Source organism: Petaurus breviceps, unplaced genomic scaffold (assembly GCF_028583685.1).
Source record: "Petaurus breviceps papuanus isolate PSGF00001 unplaced genomic scaffold, PetGlider_PUasm1.0 229, whole genome shotgun sequence".
In the NCBI taxonomy this organism is placed as follows: Eukaryota; Metazoa; Chordata; class Mammalia; order Diprotodontia; family Petauridae; genus Petaurus; species Petaurus breviceps.
Genome location: NW_027185903.1, coordinates 16,163,346 through 16,181,473, shown reverse-complemented (window position 1 = coordinate 16,181,473; position 18,128 = coordinate 16,163,346). Strand labels below are relative to the sequence as shown.

At 38.8% G+C, this 18,128-nt stretch overlaps 1 protein-coding gene across 2 annotated transcripts; it reads right to left on the bottom strand.

The window, feature by feature from the left end:
* Positions 1 to 477: 477 nt before the first annotated feature.
* On the bottom strand, positions 478 to 17,478 carry F2RL1 (F2R like trypsin receptor 1). 2 transcript variants are annotated; one of them, XR_011169878.1, is made up of 3 exons: positions 17,035 to 17,478; positions 1,701 to 3,544; positions 478 to 1,426 (listed from the first exon to the last, which is right to left on the bottom strand). XR_011169878.1 is itself a non-coding variant. In XM_069096260.1 (2 exons), the coding sequence occupies exons 1-2, from the start codon at positions 17,129 to 17,131 to the stop codon at positions 2,433 to 2,435; spliced, it is 1,209 nt and encodes a 402-aa protein (XP_068952361.1). In that variant the 5' UTR covers positions 17,132 to 17,478; the 3' UTR covers positions 478 to 2,432. The 2 variants fall into 2 exon arrangements, 1 of the variants encoding a protein (XP_068952361.1); XM_069096260.1 differs by having other exon boundaries at positions 478 to 3,544.
* Positions 17,479 to 18,128: the final 650 nt, after the last annotated feature.

The window sequence follows — 18,128 nt, the reverse complement described above, 5'->3', positions numbered from 1 at the left end:
GCATGCCTGAAAGATAGAATACCAGCTGAACAAGTGCATCAAAGGGTTGAGCCCTTGACCATACACCCTTAGGGCACTGACAAGTGCTGGGAACGAAGGAAAAGCCCAGATGTCCTTGTTTCAGAGATGAAAAGGTTGTGGAATAAGGGCTTGATGATTGGGATCCCCTCTTGATTTCAGAGAACTGCTGCCCTCCCCTCAGCAGAAAGGAGTTGGACTATAGCTATGAAATGAAGCCTACTTCGAAGCCACTGGCCAAAGTACTGGTAAGTTCTCCATTTAAGGATGGGTCTGTTTAACAGAAAATCTCCTTACAGACTAGAGAGACCTGAATCTACTACTAGGTGTTGCCATTCTTTCCCGGCTGCAGAGACATCATGTGCCAGCGGGCACATGTCACTTCTTCTACTTAGCAGAGGAAAAGTGATATCTGGGATTCATTTGTTCTCCCCGTCCCCAAGTCCAACTCAAAAACCGTTTATATAAAACAAGTTTTATTTACAAGAGATCATAATATAAAATGTACAATTATGAAAAATAGTCATCAAATGGAATGATCCTATAAAAAAAAGTCAGTTTCTGGGCATATATATAATAGAAGGAATTATACAAGTATATACAACTTAATAACATATCCCAAATAGTGAAACATAACTGTACAATATGGCAGCAGAATGGAAGGTCCTTCCCAACAAGGCTGACTTTCTTTTAGTCATTCAGCACCTGTTACATAGGAGGTGCTTAATAAATGACTGCTGATGTCCAATCTCTTTTTCTAAGAAGAAGAGCCTCATCAGGCTATTATAATTTAATTTTGGCAATAATGAAAATTTTGACAATAAATAATACAACATCAATAAAAAAAACTCAGTGGCAAATGTGGTTCTTATTTACAAATAGAAAGTTATTGGCCCATATACTTGAAATATGCATTAAAGTTAAATAAAAACATGTTTTAGTGCTATTTACAGGTTAAAATCATTATTGTATTTTTCTTTACAAGTAATAATGATAAAAATCAAAGACCAATGAAAAGAAACACATGGAAATTATAATCAGGGATGTGCTTGAGCCAATTTTTACCAACTTGTAAGAGCTGATGGTTAAATTTTCACTGTGGGCATTTGCATCTTGAGTTTGGCAAACACTACAAATTAGGGCTTGATTTATTGTTTTGTTGATTATCCAGACTTCAGAAACTGATTGAGAAAATGTCAATAATACAGATTAAACCTCAAAGAGTGTCACAAGGTTTCAGTGAGTCATTTGTTCAACATTTACCAGTGGTCTCCTGGTCACAGTACATAGATTTAGAAGTAGAATATATAGGGGCATCTAGGTGACACAGTGAATAGAGCACCAGCCCTGAAGTCAGGAGGACCTGAGTTCAAATACGGCCTCAGACACTTAACACTTACTGTGTGACCTAGGGCAAGTCACTTAACTCCAATTGCCCTGCCCTCCAAAAAGCAAAAAAAAAAAAAAAAGTAGAATATATAATAATACAACCCCACCATTTTACAGGTGAGAAATTTAAGGCCTAGAGAAGAGAAATGACTTGCCTGGAGTTCCTCCACAGGGAGAAAATGATGGAGGCAAGATTTTAAACCAAGTCCTCATATGTTATCATCCAAAAGACACCCTAGATTAGGAACCAGGAAACCTGAATAGTAGACTCTGCCTTTGACTGGTTGGGTGACCTTGTAAAATCAGTTCCCTTCTCTGGGGCCTCATGTTTTACATCTATGAAATAAGGGGGCCAGACTAGGTGATCCCCTAAGATTCCTTCTAGCTCTAATATTCTAATGTAATGTATTTTAGAGAAGCCAACTGAACAGTAGCTTCCAGCTCTAAAATTCCATAATCAACATTCAGGAGCAAAGAAATGTACCTTTAGGTAAACTTATCAGTTACTTCCAGCAACCATGATCTCTAAATTGTGATGCCATCTACACATATATATATATTTTTTTTTTAGTTGTTTTTCTCTCCCTCAGAACAGACAATTGCTATTAGTTCAGATACACCTGAAGGTTGAGCAAAGAAAGCATATGAAAGGAAATGATAGTCACAGATTAACAGTTGGAATGGACCCTTGCAGCCGTCTAGTACAATTGTCTCATTTAAATGAGGAAACCAAAGCCCAGGAGAGGCTAAATGACTTGCCTAAAATCACACCTATTTAGTGGCAGGACTCAGATTCCAAGAAGGGTCCTCTGACTCCAGCTGTTTCTACCATACCATCAAGTGTCCATTTGAATCAAAAGTACTTGCTTTGGATGGAAACACTTAGAAATGCTGGGCATGGGGCTTCATCTGAGCTGCAGAATGGGCCCCACTGAACACAGAATGTGATGGGAAGACACTTCTGAAATGTATAGTAAGCTCTAAGTCCTACAATGATATATCAATCTGATGATATGAAAGGTGTATCAGTAAGAGGCCTTAACACTGGTTGAGCTAGATGAGTAAGAGCTGGATTTCAGAGATTTCTTGGAAGTGAGGGACACTTGCATTCTATTCACAGTCCGAACACTTCGACAAAGAAGAGTGTTCTTGGCGTGATCCCTAAAATCTTGAGAAATAAAGTAATAGACAAAGGGATCAATACAACTGTTAAGGGTAGAGAGACAGAGAGCTACTATGTACAAGGCATAGACATGACTCTGGCTTCTGTTTCTAATCAGGAAATAATGGACCACAAGCAAAGTATTACTAGGTGTGAAACAGATCAGGTACATGGCCAGTACAGTAATGATGAGTTTGATGGCTCGCCTCCTCTTCTTTTCAGAATCATCCATAGCAGAAGAACGGAGCGTCCGGATCATTAGGATGTAGACAGAGGCTGTGAGACAAGCTGGGAACAGGAAGACGCCAATGGCCAGAGAGAGGAAATAATTGAACATATCTCCAGCCAGTACATCTGCAGGCAAAACATCATGGCACGTTGTGATGTTAAGGTCTGGAATAAAGACAGTTTGCTTCACAACATACAGGGGAATGGTCACCAACAGAATCAGCAGCCATATTCCAATGGAAACCCCTATGGCAATATTAGATAACTTCCTGGAGCGCACAATGGGATTCATGATAACCCAGTATCTCTGCACACTGAGGCAAGTCATGAAGAGAATGGAACAGTACATGTTGCCATAGAAAAAACCAATCAACACCTTGCACAAAGCTTCCCCATAAATCCAGTTGTTGCCATTCAAATGATAGGAAATCTTTAAGGGAAACCAGATGACAGATAAGAGATCTGCCAAGGCTAAGTTGGCCATGTAAATCACAGCAGGGTGTTTCTTTTGTGTTCGGAACACGAAGACCCACAGAGCCATGCCATTGCTTGGCAAGCCAATGATAAATACAAGCATATAGACAATTGGAAGGAAGATAGTAGTCAGCCCTCCAGTGAGAATCTCAGCAGAAAACGAATCCACAGAGAATCCTGACACCGTCGAAACTTCTCCATTCCCACTGGAAGAGCTATTTGTTGAGTGGATCTTATGACCAATAAGACTTCTCCCTTTGGTTTTGTTGCCTCCTGAACAAAAAAAAGAGAAGATAGATAGGGGTCAGTTAAAGACAAAAACACTAATTTAGACGTTTCTGCTGGTTGGTTCAATTAGAAGCACTTGGAATCACATGATAAAAAGGTTAAGGTAAGCAAAAATGCAATGCTGACTTTTGAGAATTTCATAAAGTTTGTAAAATTTCATGATATTAGGTTGATCCACTTGTCCCTTTCCTAGTACCAATGCTCAGTGTTCCCATTATTCTATTATTTTCTTTGTCTCTCCAGAGCTTAACACACTGCCTGGTACACAGAAGGCACTTCATAAATGCTTACTGACTGACTGACACATTTCTAGCTACTAACTTTTAATGTTCAAATGCTGGGTCAATTAATATGGACTGGTTTTAGCTATTTCTTCTTTTTAAAAATCAGATTCTTTAGCACTGAAAAAATCTAACACCAATTTTTACTCATTTTTAATTCCATAGTGATGATCTACCCAGAATTGTCAATCCAAGGCCAGGTTCAGGATCTGATCCCTCCAGTCAAATTATTGCTTTGCAGAAGTCCTGACAAATAAAATAACTCCTTGGACTCCTGGAGAAGTCCCTTCCCACCCCCACCTCCCAAGGACAAATAGTAATAACAACTCACTGCATGTAGCACTATGGAAATTACAAACTGCTTTTCTCAAAACCACATTGTTAGGTGGGTGGTACAAGTTCTTTTGTCCCCATTTTGTAGATGAGAAAACTAAGGCTCAGCAAAGTTAAGAGACTTGCCCCTGATCACATGGCTGGTGTCATAATAAGGATACCAACCAAAGTCTCTTGATTCAAGAGTATGATATGATGCTCATTTTTTCCTACCATGTCGCCTCTCAACAACCAGCAAAGACTTCACCTGCAAAATGATGGTTTTTGCCTAAATTTCTCCAAGGTATCTTCTAATTCTTACTACCTAAACATCTATAATTGCCTTTTCACTGTTCTGGTGCCTTTAAAAGAGGACACAGGAGGAAGGCCATTGATTGAGAGTTGCAAATGACCTCAAAGATCACCTAATCTGAATTCGTTTTACAGATGAAGTATTTGAAGCCCAGAGAATGGACATGATTTGCCCAAGATCATCCAGGTAAGACAACACAAAGCTCGAATCTGGATACAAGTTGTTGCATTCTAAATCCAGTGCTTTTTTCCAGAACTACTTCCCAAACTCCTCTCCACAAGGCTTTTTAATTTTATTTTACCCAAGACCCTCAAAAAAGGAAGAAGTTTACCTGTTCAAGAGCTGAGAATTTAACTATAAATTTGCAATATGGGCCACTGCCAGAAAATTAAAGGCTAAAAGATAATTAGGCATACCTACTTTATAGTGGATAACCTACAAATGTTCTGCTTTCTGACAAACTTTAAAGTCTCCTGCCCTCGCCTACTCCAACCCCAAAGTGTGTTTTCCATTTTTGAAAATGGAAGGAGACAAAGAAGAGACATTTTTTCTCCTCTTAAAATCAAGTATACTTAGCCATTCAGGATGGGAAAAGGAAGAGAAAATTTCAGCATACAAATGGAGATGTTATTTTAATTAGAAAGTACAAGAAAGTCACCACATGTGCTGGAGCAGTGTCTCATAACCTATGGTCCATGAAACTGGTTTTAAAAAATATATATTTTGACAATTGTAATTCAATATAATTGATTTTCTTTGATACTATGTGTTTATTTTATGCATTTAAAAAACATTATTCTGAGAAGGTGTTCATAGGTTTCCCCAGGCTGCTGAAGAGGTTAATGATGAAAAAATGGTAAAGAACCCCTGTTTCCCAGGCAAAACAATTCTACAAACCAACAAAATATTTAAACTCCCTAACAATCTGCTCTGCCCTCGGTCAAAGTGAGTAAGCAATGACCACATTCTTCATGGCTGGAGATTGGGGTGGGGGTGGGGTGAAGAAACAAAGGAGACAAGAGGCAGCAGGAAATAAGGAAGAGGAGAAAGTAGCCTCAGCTGAAATGTACAGGTTTTAAAGTAAAAAGGTTTATAGATCAATAAAAAAGACTCATGTGGAAATACACAAAGACTGCATTGTTCCATCCATTATGCCTACCCAGGCTACCCTCCGTCCTTTCACAAGCTTATCCAATAACTCACTTTTTTTTTTATCACTTTTTTTTGTCTTTTAGCTCCCTATCTACTGTGATTTACTTTTTTTTTTAAGTGTTATGTTTAAAAGTATCACTGCACGAAGACTGCAATACTGAAGTGTAATGAAGAGAAAAGGTAATGATAACAACCCCTTTATCTTCTGTGCAAAAGGAGTCCCAAGGCTAGACTAGCTGACAAAAAGCAAGAATCTCACAGGACTCTGCAATGATAGAGGGGGAAGGGATCTTAGAGGTTATCAAGCTAAGCCACCCTTTCATTTTATATATAATTAATATAATATAATGTAATGTAACATAACGCAACACAATGTAACGTAATGTAACATAGCATAACAATATATTTATATAGGAAATGAAGGATTGGGAATGATATGAGATATCAGGTATTTGAGAGGTCTAAGAATCTGCCCAGGTCTTCTTTCACTGGGTTTATTACTTTCCTGGTTTTGCTTACATTGCTCTGTACTAATTCATATAATATACCTATATTTCTAGGAATTCTTCTAATTCATCACACAGGTAAGAGAAGAACCCAAGACTCCTTGTTCAGCCCAGCGCTTTTCTACATTTGAGTAGCAAAGACATACTGCACTAAGTCTTTAAGAACAGACAAAGCAATGACTGACTGGCTTACACTTCTTTCATGACCTTCATAAGTACTTAGCAAAATTTTAGCACATAAGAATTACTCAAGAATTATCTGCTGATTTAATTATCAGTAATTTATGTCAACAGAACAGAGTTTCAGCGTAGGTAATAGAAAAGCCAGAGATAGTCTGGCACCCAGAATCTGGACCTCTGCCCTGCCTGGGACCTGGACTCAGAGAGGTGGTCTGCTTTTTAGATATAGATTAAGAACTCCAGAAATGGTGGCAGATAACACATGACTGAAAATCTGCAAATCTGTCAAAAGAAGATGGCCCAAGCAAAGAAATCGAAACAAAGTGGGTACCCGTCAATTAAGGAATGGTTGACAAATTGTGGCATATAAATGTTATAGAATACCATTTTCCTGGAGGAAAAAATGGCAAACATTCAGGATTCAAAGAGAGAGGATAACTCGTCAGTGTCTGATGGTTTTTTTTAATTGTTTCCTTATTTTACAAAGGAAGGTCCATTTGGGGTGGGAGGGGAGTGTGTCTGGAAATTTCAATGATGGACAAATAAAAAGTCTCAATGAACTTAAAAAAAAAAGACTGACTAGTTGCAAAACAACTTTTTTAATACATATTTTTCACATCTGCCTATGAGACATGAGCTCCATGAGGAAAGGCACATGACCCTTATTTAACAACAAAATTACATTATATAGGCTTTTGAATTTCCCCTAGAATACTGTGGGGATTAATCTTTGTTGAATCACAATGAAATGAACAGGCATTCTAGAGTCCCTTAAAGATACATTCCCTATTATGGAAATGGTTCATGATAGATTTCCCAAATAGAAAATACAAGCAAACTTAACTTGTCCCAAAATATAAATGACATAGCATTGCCGGTCTAACCAGCATTCAAATTACCTTCTTCCTATTAGGTTTTTTTTTTTTATATTTACTTGAGACTTTGAAATAACGCAATTTATTTTCAAAAACATTTTAGCACCTGCAGGATATAAAGGGTACAGAGTAAAAATGAAACATTCTCTCCCCTCAAGAAACCTACATACAAAAATATATATATCTTGCAGCTTTTTCTGAATGCTATATGTTTTCAGCTCTCAGATGCTCTGCTCAACTGAAGGTCTATATTTGATCTTTTTAAAAAAAGTATTAGGCTTCTTTCACAACATGACAAATATGGAAATGTTTTACATGATTGCATATATAAAAGTATATATACACACATACACCCCCCATATATATGTATGTATGTATATTCATATATGAATTGGGGATTGGAAATAACTAGAATGTAAAGACAAATGGCAGCATCAACAAAACCTATTTTAAAGGTATTCAAATTTTTTAAAAATTTCTTTAAAAAAGAAAACACATGCTAATAGGATGACACCTAAACAGAGATACTTTTTTAAATTGGATGGGGATAATTAGCCAAAGCCTAAGCAGAGTAAATTCAAGGAAATGACAGTCATGTTTCCCTTATCTCCATGGAGACTTGTTTTGGGACATTTAAAGTAAAGGAGCATTGAAGAGGGAGAAAGTTATACAGAATGGGGACAGTGAGTACTTAGAAGGCAATGTACTGTCCGCCTCATTACATGTACATGTCAGTACATGTCAGGCTATGAGACCTGGGGGACAACCAGGGCTTACCAAAGCAAGGGAAGCAGTATCTTTTAAAAGTTCAGTTTCTGCTCCTTCAACACAAGATCTCAGAAGATTATAAATAATTTGGCTAAAGTCAAATCCCTAGGAAGTTGGGGTTTTTTTTGAGGGGGCAGGGGAGCAATTAGTCAGTCTAGATTGATCCTGTCTTTGGATCTAGGGAACCCAGGACTATAAGTCCATCTTCTAAGGATTTTATTAAAAGGGGTTCTCTCCCTTAAAAAATTCAATCTGTACAAAAATAATTGTAATGATTTTTTTTTTGTAATAGCAAAAATAAAAATGAATCACAGACCAAAAAAATTCAATGTAGTCTATTCAACAATTGAGGAAGAATAAAGTACATTGCAGCATGCTAACACAACGATGGTTAGGTTAATGTTTATAAATAGGCTAAACAACTTGTCACAACTTCCTCATCTCTCACCCATTCACTCACTTCTCAACTCTCAGCAATTTGGATTCTGATATCATTCAACCGAAACTACTCTCTCCAAGGTCACTTCTCTTGGTTTTCATGATTCAGCTGCAGTATTCCCTCTGGGGCTTCTTTGCACCTTACACTCACACTGGCAAGCTGAGTGGGTAACTACTCTCCTTAGGGGTCGAGGGGTAGATCACAGGGGTCAAGGTTGGTTTCTACTTCTATCCTTCATGAGTTCCCATCGATGTGTGCCCCCAACAAAAGCTCACTGTCAAACAGCCAGCTGAAATAATGAAGTGTTAAAAAGGGCTAATTTATTGAGATGGTATAATATGAACGATTGGTATAAAAGCATCCTCCAAAAAGTTGGGAATATAGGATGATATAGTCTCCCACAAGTACATACAGAGTCAAATGGAAAGTGGGCTCAAGCTTAGAGAACAAGTGTACAAAGTGGTAACCCACTGCTCCTGGTTCCTTATTCTGCCTTTGTGATAGCCACCTGAAGTTCTCCTGAAGCCTAGTTCTCTGCTTGACTCCAGCAGGCAGCTTGGTAGAGTGCCAAGGCTGCCTGTCCTTGACTGGCATGTCTAATTTGTCTTTGGTGTGCCTCAGTTCCCAGTACAGACACTTCTAATAACCACTGCTGTTGCTACTCATTTCTGTTGTGCAGGCACCACCAACCAGGGAGTCATGCCTATCTCTTTGCTCTCCCTCACCCCCACCCACATTCAATCAGTCTGTAAGTCTTGTGGAGGTAGAAGCAATATCCCTGGCATCCATCTTCTTCTGTCCACTTATACCATAATTCCTCCAGTGAAACTGATCATCTCTCCCACTGACTATTACAATAGCCTCCTAATTGGTCCTAAGGTCTCCAATCTCTTTCCTCTCCAATCTATTTTCAACACAGTTGTCCAAAATTATACTTCTAAAGCAAAAGTCTATGTTATGACCCTCCTCAAAAATCTCCATAAAATACAGTGTCCTGTTTTGTATTCACAGCTGGTCACAATCTGCCTCTAAGCCTCCTTGAACTCCAGACTCCTTGAGCATGACCACTCTTCACACCCTCTCTATTTCAGACAATCTCACTTATTTGCTGTTTTCCCAACTTGGCTTTCTCACCTCTCACTCACTTCACACCTGTCTGTCACTCAAAGCTAGAATGTACTCCTTAGAACCCTGACTTCCTTCAAAGCTCACAAAAAGTGCTACCATCTCCCTGAGTCCTATCCTGATCCTTCTGGCTACTAAAACCCACCCCCACCACCATCTGTATACATTTTGTAGTTACTTGTATGTACACATGTTGCTTCCCCCAATAGAATAAAAGCTTCTTGAAGGTAGAGAGGTGTTTTGTTTCCTCTTTGTGTCCCTAGCACTGTTACTGATACATAGTGGACACTAATTAACTTGCTGATTTTTTCTTAGCATCCTCTTCATTATTATACCTACCTTCTCTCTACTACTCTGTCACCCTACCTGCAGAAGTAGCAGGGGATTGTATAGGTCTGAAGTAATTTTTCATTGTTCTTTGCTTCAGGAACTCTCATGGCCAAGAAATTTGTCACCAAGTTGCCAGCCTTTGAGTATGTTGTTTGGGCCTCTTCAGTGGAATTTAGGGGGAGGATTTAAAAATGAAAGTCACACAGAATGAGTTTGCCAGGATGAGTTCCAATAAGCTCCACCAGAGGGAATAACTATATTAGGGATGTCCTGGATCCATTTGATGTATATTTGATCCATTTGATATATACAGATATATTGCATTGTAAAAACTTACAAATATGATGACAACAAAGGAATATGGTAAGACATTATCAAGTGATGTGGAGCAAAGAAAGTAGGATCAGAACACCATATAATCTATGACTATATATATATATATTTAAAATTAGCAGCATCAAATTCTGATAAGGATTCAGAGGAAAAGAATATAAGATGGGGAGAGAGAGCAAAAATGATGCTACTTTCTTAAAGCTTATGTGTGCAAATGCCTTTGTAAGTATAATCCTTTTAGAAAACTAAGTCATTTTGAACTTATGATTCTATATGTGAATTTTACTCATTTATTTGGTTTCGTTGAAATTATTAATTCACAATAAAATTATTATTTTTTAAACATGAAAGGAAATACAGTTAGAACAAAAGTAAAAGAGGTATCCACTGGTAGCATTGAAAAGAGAATATGGCATTATATATTTCAACATATATCTTATATAGCCTCAATCCAAACAGACTTACATACCTACTATAAATGTTTTCTCAGTCCCTGAATATAAATACTGCACAGAGCTTGCATTTAAAAGATATCAATAATCAACCAATAAACATGTTAGGAGCCTAATATGTGCCAGGTATTATGATAAGCACTAGCAATAAAAAAAAAAAAGAGGCAAAAAATAGTCCCTGACCTTAGGGAGGGACAAATTATCTGCCTGGATATAGAGATCTGTCCTTAACGAGGTCAAAGGTCACCTAGCTCCTTTTTACCATATTTATTTAGAAATATTTGGCTTATTGAGTATTTGTATTCATGCAATCATAATCCCAAAAGCACTTGTACAGACTTGAACTTGGAGAGAGTCTCCCTGGATTCCTACAACCTACTAAAATTAAAGGAGTCCTTCACAAAATTATAAAATTATATAATTAGAAATGGTCTCAGATTTGAAACTCAAATTATGAGGCTAATAATTTCATTTCTTTTGTGTTCCTTTAGTAATCTTGTCATAACAAGGTCATGTAAGGTAGATAATGCAAGTATTGTCTCTCTCCCTATGAACACTCTCCTTAAGAGTTGTTATAAATACTCTTCCTGATGCCCACTCAATTTGCAAAAGCATAAAAGAGGTAAAAGAATTTAGTATATGCATGTATGTATATGTCTACATATGTATATATACATATATATGCACATATGCTTGTATACATGCAAATACATTGGTCACAAAACTGGCCATACCATTAGATCCAGAAAATTCCACTACTGAGCCTTAATCCTGAAAAGGAGAAGAGATAGGGTTAAGTAATTATATGGTGCCTACACCAGACACTGTGCAAACCACTTTTACAAATATTTTGTCATTTGACCCTCACAACACCCTGAGAGGTAGGTGCTATTACTACCCCCATTTTACAATGAAGGAAAATGAGGTAGACAGAGTTAAGTGACTTGTGCAGGGTCACACAGTCAGTATTTGAGATGTGGAGTAAGGTCTGCCTGACTCCAGGTCTACTATTCCATCCACTGTGCCACTGGCTGTCTCGATATTAAACATTAAAACACAATTTTAAATGGAAACCATTAAAATATAATTATTAAAATAGTAAAAACAATACTTATATTGTACATTAACATTTATAAAGCAGTTTCCTTATAACAATCCGGTGAGACCCTTAAGACTGACAAAAAAAAAAAAACAGTAAAGAACAAAACCTTGAAGTGTCTATGGGAAAACAGGCACATTAATGCACTGTGGAAATATGTAATTGGTCCAACCATTCTAAAAAACAGTTTGGAATGTTGCCCAAGAAGTCACTCAACTGTGCATGTCATTTGACCCAGCAATCCCACTACTAAGGCTATGCCCAAAGAGAGCAAAGAGGGAAAAGATCATATATGCAAAGATATTTGTAGCAGTTCTTTTTGTAGCAGCAAGGATCTGGATACAAAGTAGGTGCACATAATGGGGAATAGCTGAGAGATAGGAATGTGCCATAAAAGGGATTATTTTAGAGAACCAGGGGAGACTTGTATGATCGGGAGAATAATTTCTACAGTAAAAACACTGAAAACAAACAATTTTGAAAGACTTAAGAATTCTGATCAATGCAATGGCCAACTGTGACTCCAGAGGATAGGTGATGAAGCAGGATACCTGACAGAAGGCAGAATGAGGCATAGATTTTTTTTTTTTTGGACATGAACCATGGGGGAGAAACAAGCATTTATTAAGTACCTTCTATGTACTGGGCACTACTCTAAGCACTTTGCAAATGTTATCTTCTTCTGATCCTCACAACAATGGGAATTTCTTTTGCTTGACTGCACATATTTGTTACAAGGTTTTTGTTTCTCCTTTCTTTTTCAGTTGTTGGGGGTGGGGAGAGAAGGGAGGGAGAGAAAATAGATTTTTGTTTATTAAAAAGTAATTTTAAAATATTTAATTATTTTAAAAGGCATTAAAATGTCATGCAAGTATTGTCCTCATCATTTTACAGATGAGGAAACTGAAGCTCTGAAAGGCCTGACCTTGGTCATATTGCAAATAAGTGATAGAGGCTTAAGTCCAAAGCTTTTTCTATCACATTCCATGTTCAATCAATCAATCAATCAATATCTATTACATAGGTGGTAGGCCAGGCCCTGTGCCAAGTACAAAGGGATACAAAGACTCTTATCAAAAAGAGAAAAAGGAGTCATCCTTTATAGATAACTCACATTTATTTGGCACTTTAAGGTTTACATTTCTTTTTTTAGAAAGACCCTACAAGATTGATGGCAAACATTCATAACTGTTTATTTGTAAGATCAAAAACTTGGATTCTACCTATTTGTCCAATAATTGGGGGATATCTAAATAAATTATAGTATAATAATGTTATAAAATGCTAAGTCACTGAAAAAATACTATGAAAAAAAGAGAAGAAAATGGGAAAACACGAAAATTATGCAATCAAGATAAGCAGCAATAGAACAGCATACATACTGACTACAACAAATAAAAACAAAACAAAGCCAAAGGAAAAGGAGTGAAATGAGAAGGGAACACAGTTCCCTTTATTCATCTGTTCGATTTTCTTTTGGTAGAATGTATAATATAACATATTGGGGGGTTTTATGTGTGATTTTTCCCTTTATTTTATACATTTAAGTTTTGCCTCTGTCAATGGTTATTGAGCATGTTATTGTTAATTTAATATTTTCCCCTGATTACATGTAAAAAAATTTTAACACTCATTTTCAAAAATTTTGGGGTTCCAAACTCTCTCCTTATTTCCTTCCCCTCCCCTCATTGGTGAGGCAAGCAATTTGATATGTTATACATGTGCAGTCAAAAGCATGTTATTTTTTTAAAATAATAATTGATAAATGTAAAATAAGCAATTCACTAAAAAGAGATCTGTCCTGAGAGGCCCATGTCCATCAGTCAGTCAATAGGCATTTATTTACTAAGATGTGTCTATGTACCAGGCAAAGAGATAAAGGAGAGGGTGGGGTCACAAAGAAAGGCAAAGATCAGCCTCTGCTCTCAAGGGGCTCCATTACTAATGTTTCAAAGAAACAACATGTAGATAATTAGTGACATTCAGGAGAAACCAGAGTGTATGGGAGGCAGTCTCCAGGGGGAAGCAGCTAGGGAGGGTGAATGGTGTCCCAGGAAAGGATTCCCACAGGAAGTAGAATTTGGTCTAAGACAAAGAAAGCCAGGAAAAGGAGTTTCATTGTTAATAACAAGTGAGGTAGGGAATTTCCAATAAACATCATTGAAGCAGAGATGCCAGTCATCCAGAGACAGGAGGATCAGCCCCGATTCTGCAGCTAGCTAGCTTGGGCAAGGCACATTATCTCTGGGTCGAAGTTACCTGGATTCCGTAAAATTCTAAGATGATCTTTAGGTTACCCTTGAGTCCTAAAGCTCTCTTCGTCAAAATTTCCTCATCTGCAAAATGGGGACAACACTTTTCCTTGTTGATTTCACAGGGTCTTTCTGAAGAAAGTATTTTGTAAGCCTTAAAGTATCATAAAACATGAGTTATCCAATACCTCACATAGATAGAGCCTGACCTGTAGTAAAAGCTGACTAAATGTTGACTGAATGGAATGATTCTATACATATTGTTCGGAAAATACCTTAAAGAAAAAAAGTAGTTTTAAGTGAGTTGTACACAGTGCTTGTAACAAAACTGAGGAGCACAAAGAAGAGGTAAGAAAAATGGGCACTGGAGGACAGCAACAGAAAAATTCATAGCTACTCGTGCCTGGCTGACTCTTTGTGACCCCATTTGGGGTTTTCTTGGCAGAGATACAGGAGTGGTTTACCATTTCCTTCTCCACCTCATTTTATAAATGAGGAAACTGACCCCTGGGTTAAAGTGACTTATCCAAGATCCCGAAGCTAGTTAGTGTTTGAGGCCATATTAGAACTTAGGTTTTGCTGACTCCAGATTTTACCTGACTACCTGCCCACCTAGTCCTCATCTATCCAAAAGCAGGGAACTCCAGTGTCAGAGAAAGGGATGAGTGGATTATTAGATGACTGTCCTTTCAGCTGAAACAGTGAACCTCATTTAATATAAATACCAAAGTACCACTTAACCACCTTTAGGAAAAAGACTGCCTAGTTATGTGGGAAAAGAGCTGGGATATAATATTAAATAGCCTTAGTTAAACAGTAACTTGGAACTTTTCATGAAGTCCTTATTCTACGCCCTGACCCACCCTCTAAAAACCCTGAGTTACTGGTGCAATTGATCTGTCTTTCTATTCCCAGTGTCTAACACAGTGCAAGGCACTTATAAAAAAGAGTTTGCTGAAGCCACTATGTGTTTTCCATTTGTACAAAATTAAATCTTAAATATCTGCATAAAACTGTAAGATTGGTGACTTATTTCAGCTTTAGAAGAGATTGAGAAATTGGGAAATCAGTTTCCCAAGGCCTAAAACCAGATAAGCTAAATGCTATTACTCTTATGCCAAAGGATGGAATACATTCTGTTTATCTTGAGAAAACAGACCTATAGTCTACATATACATTTATTATCCAATTACCCAACATTTTCCTAACTGGGATTTTTTTACACAATTTCTTTCAATTTACACAAGTTCTTTCAATCTCATTGCACAAACTTCAATCTCTGTCTCTGTCTCTCTTCCTCCCTCCCTCCTTTGTATAGAAATGAGAAGAGTTGAATCTATGAAAAAAAAAAAAGATTTTACAGTAGGTAAAAAGTGTAACTTCGAATTTTTTATCTTAAATAAAGGGACTTGGAGTGTCCATGAACCCTTGGACATATCAAAAGACATAGAATTTTTAAGAGACAACATACAAAAAATAAACCCCCATCACTTTTGCATTCTTTATACTTGTAGTTTCCTTAAAGATTAGATCCCCATTTAAAGCAAATTCTCTAGCTCTCAAACCAGGTATCTCCCACCCCATCTTTGCAGGATCAGTCAGGGCTCATTCCATAGTGCGCCTGTCAGTGTTTTTCTTCGTATAAGCAATGCACACAGGTCCAGCCAGCACACCAAGAACGCTGACAACAAAACCCTGTCCCACGCAATAGTGTATTGTTCTGTTCTGTTTTGCTTACACAGAAAGCAGGAGAGTTCGTTGCCACATGATCATGGCAGATGGCATTTGTCCCCTTCTGTGTGTCTATCATTAAAAAGCTGGGTTATAAGATTGCCATAGGACACAGGAGAACAAAGGTCTAAAATCTGCATGACTTTCCCGTCGTCCTAAACGAGGTTAACTTCAGAACCTCGGGTGACTGAAGAGGTAGAGACGATTTTTAAAAAGCCAGGACACCCATTTGGGTACCAATGCTTAGGACTCTTCAAGGATGCCTAATAAAGACTTTTAGTAGTTGCTTGCAGCTTCCATGTCAGGCATGTTTAGGACAAAAGGTTTTAGAATGGAAAAATTAGGGCATTCAAAAAGGACTCGAAGAGAGTGAGTACACATGGAGCTAAGTCCCAGAGCCTGAGAAGTGTAACTTCACATCGCAGAGCAATAGACACCCCCCAGGGAATCAATCTCTGCAGAAGCTTTTGTCTCAATGCTCCTGGGCAAGGGAATAGTTCCCAAACTATAGCACCACACCGCCACCGCCACCGCCACCTCGTGGGACCCGCCAAAGGAAGTCACAAGAACTTGTCAAAAAGGTTATAATTACTTAATGTTTGCAAAATGATATAACCTCAAAGCCCAGCACAGCTGGCAGCCGCCTCCCTCCCCCCTCCCCCCCCCCCCCCAGCAGAGGTTCAGGAAGCTCCAGGTGCTTGCTAGGTTAGATAGAAAATAGCGTGGGATCCGACAAGGGAAAGGAAGAGCAGGACCCGAGTTTCTTAGGTGTGGCAAGCAAAGCACCTGACTTGGAACCAAAAGACCGGAGTTGAAATCTCCGCCTCTACCGTTTACCACCTGTGCAACCTTAACTAATTTAACTTCTCTGACGCTCAGTTTCTTCGTTAGTAATTTGGGGTAGGAAGTGTTACACTAAATGATTACTACGGCCCCTTTCCGTTTCGAATCATATGATCTTCCTTTCTGCATTCCTTATCATCTTAGCACGGTGTTTCGAGCCTTCTACATCTGACATTGAAGGAAGGCTACCTGCCTCACAAAAAAGCGCTTTAGCACAGTGCTTGGTATGTAGTAGGTGCTATATAAATGCTTATTTCCTTCCCCTTCCCCTTTCCCTTCTCCCTTATGCCAGCTGAGAATAAACTCCATCTCTACAGAAGAGGATGGGGAACTTGGTGAGCACCTAAGACTTTCCAGATTCGTCCGGATCCCCTCCCAGCCCACAGAATCCCAGGGCACCGCGGGTCCGAAAACAACGCCGTCAGGGCCCAATTTACCCCTCGGAGGCCCACTTGGACAGATTTGCTCCTCCCGTAAATCTCACCTTGAGACAAGACGCTAGAGGAGGATGAAGAAGAGGCGACTGCAGCGGCTAGCAGGGCTGCGCACCCCAGCAGCCACGCCGGGCCCCAGGCGCGCATCTTCCCGGGGCAGCGCAGGGACCAGTTGCGGGCTGGGACAGCCGCTGCTATAACCACTGGAGCTGCAGAAGTTCAGAGCTGGCCCTGCCGCTCCTGCTCTTCCTTCGACCACCACTCCTAAGATCCTGGAAGACAGAATCCAGTGCAAATTCTTAGCCAAGGCCAAATCCACCCTTCCCACAAGGAGCAGACAAGTTTCACTGAAACTTGAGGCTCCGGGAGCTCCGCCCCGCCTACTTCGAACTTTGTAAGCCGAAGCCCCGCCCCTGTGGAACGCCCACCTGTTGGGGAGGGTGGGGCGCGTCCTCAACCTCGGGTAAGTGGAGGTGGCTTTAGAAAAGAGGCTGAGACTCTCAGCTGAAGCCAGTGAGATCACTGGACTAGAATGTAAGCCGCTGTCTTGAGGGGGTTGGGGGGGGGGGGGGGGGAGAAGGAACAGTGATCGTGGCAGTGCCAAGACATTAAGGTGTTTGATCATTCTCTGAGAGTCTAGGGTCCTCAGGAACACAGAAACCGAATCCTAAAACCAAACCTGCCCCCAGAAAACAGGACAAATGCTTGTTCCAGAAGAAAAGAAAATTGCGGAGGTGGAGAAAAGATGTGGAATGTTGCTTTTTTCTTTCTTTTTCTTTTTAAATTTTTGTTACAACATTTACTGGATAGTAGGGAGGGATATATACATATACGCATATGTTATACACATATAAAGGTACAAGAGTATGTATATATAAATGTAGACATATATACGTATGTGATGTAAAAGCAAAAATGCATCCAATCAAATCAGATAATTAAAAAAAAATTATCTGAAAATATGTGACCTGTGTTTTCTGCTCAAAGCTGACTAGCTGGGGTGCATCTCTTTCACTGTTAATTAAGTGTTGGGTGCTAAGACTTCTTGTAGTTACAATTGAATTTTTTAAAAAATTAAAAGATAGCTTTTCCCTTGAGCCGTCCTAGGTAATCATTTAAAATGGTAAGGTACACTCTTGATCCA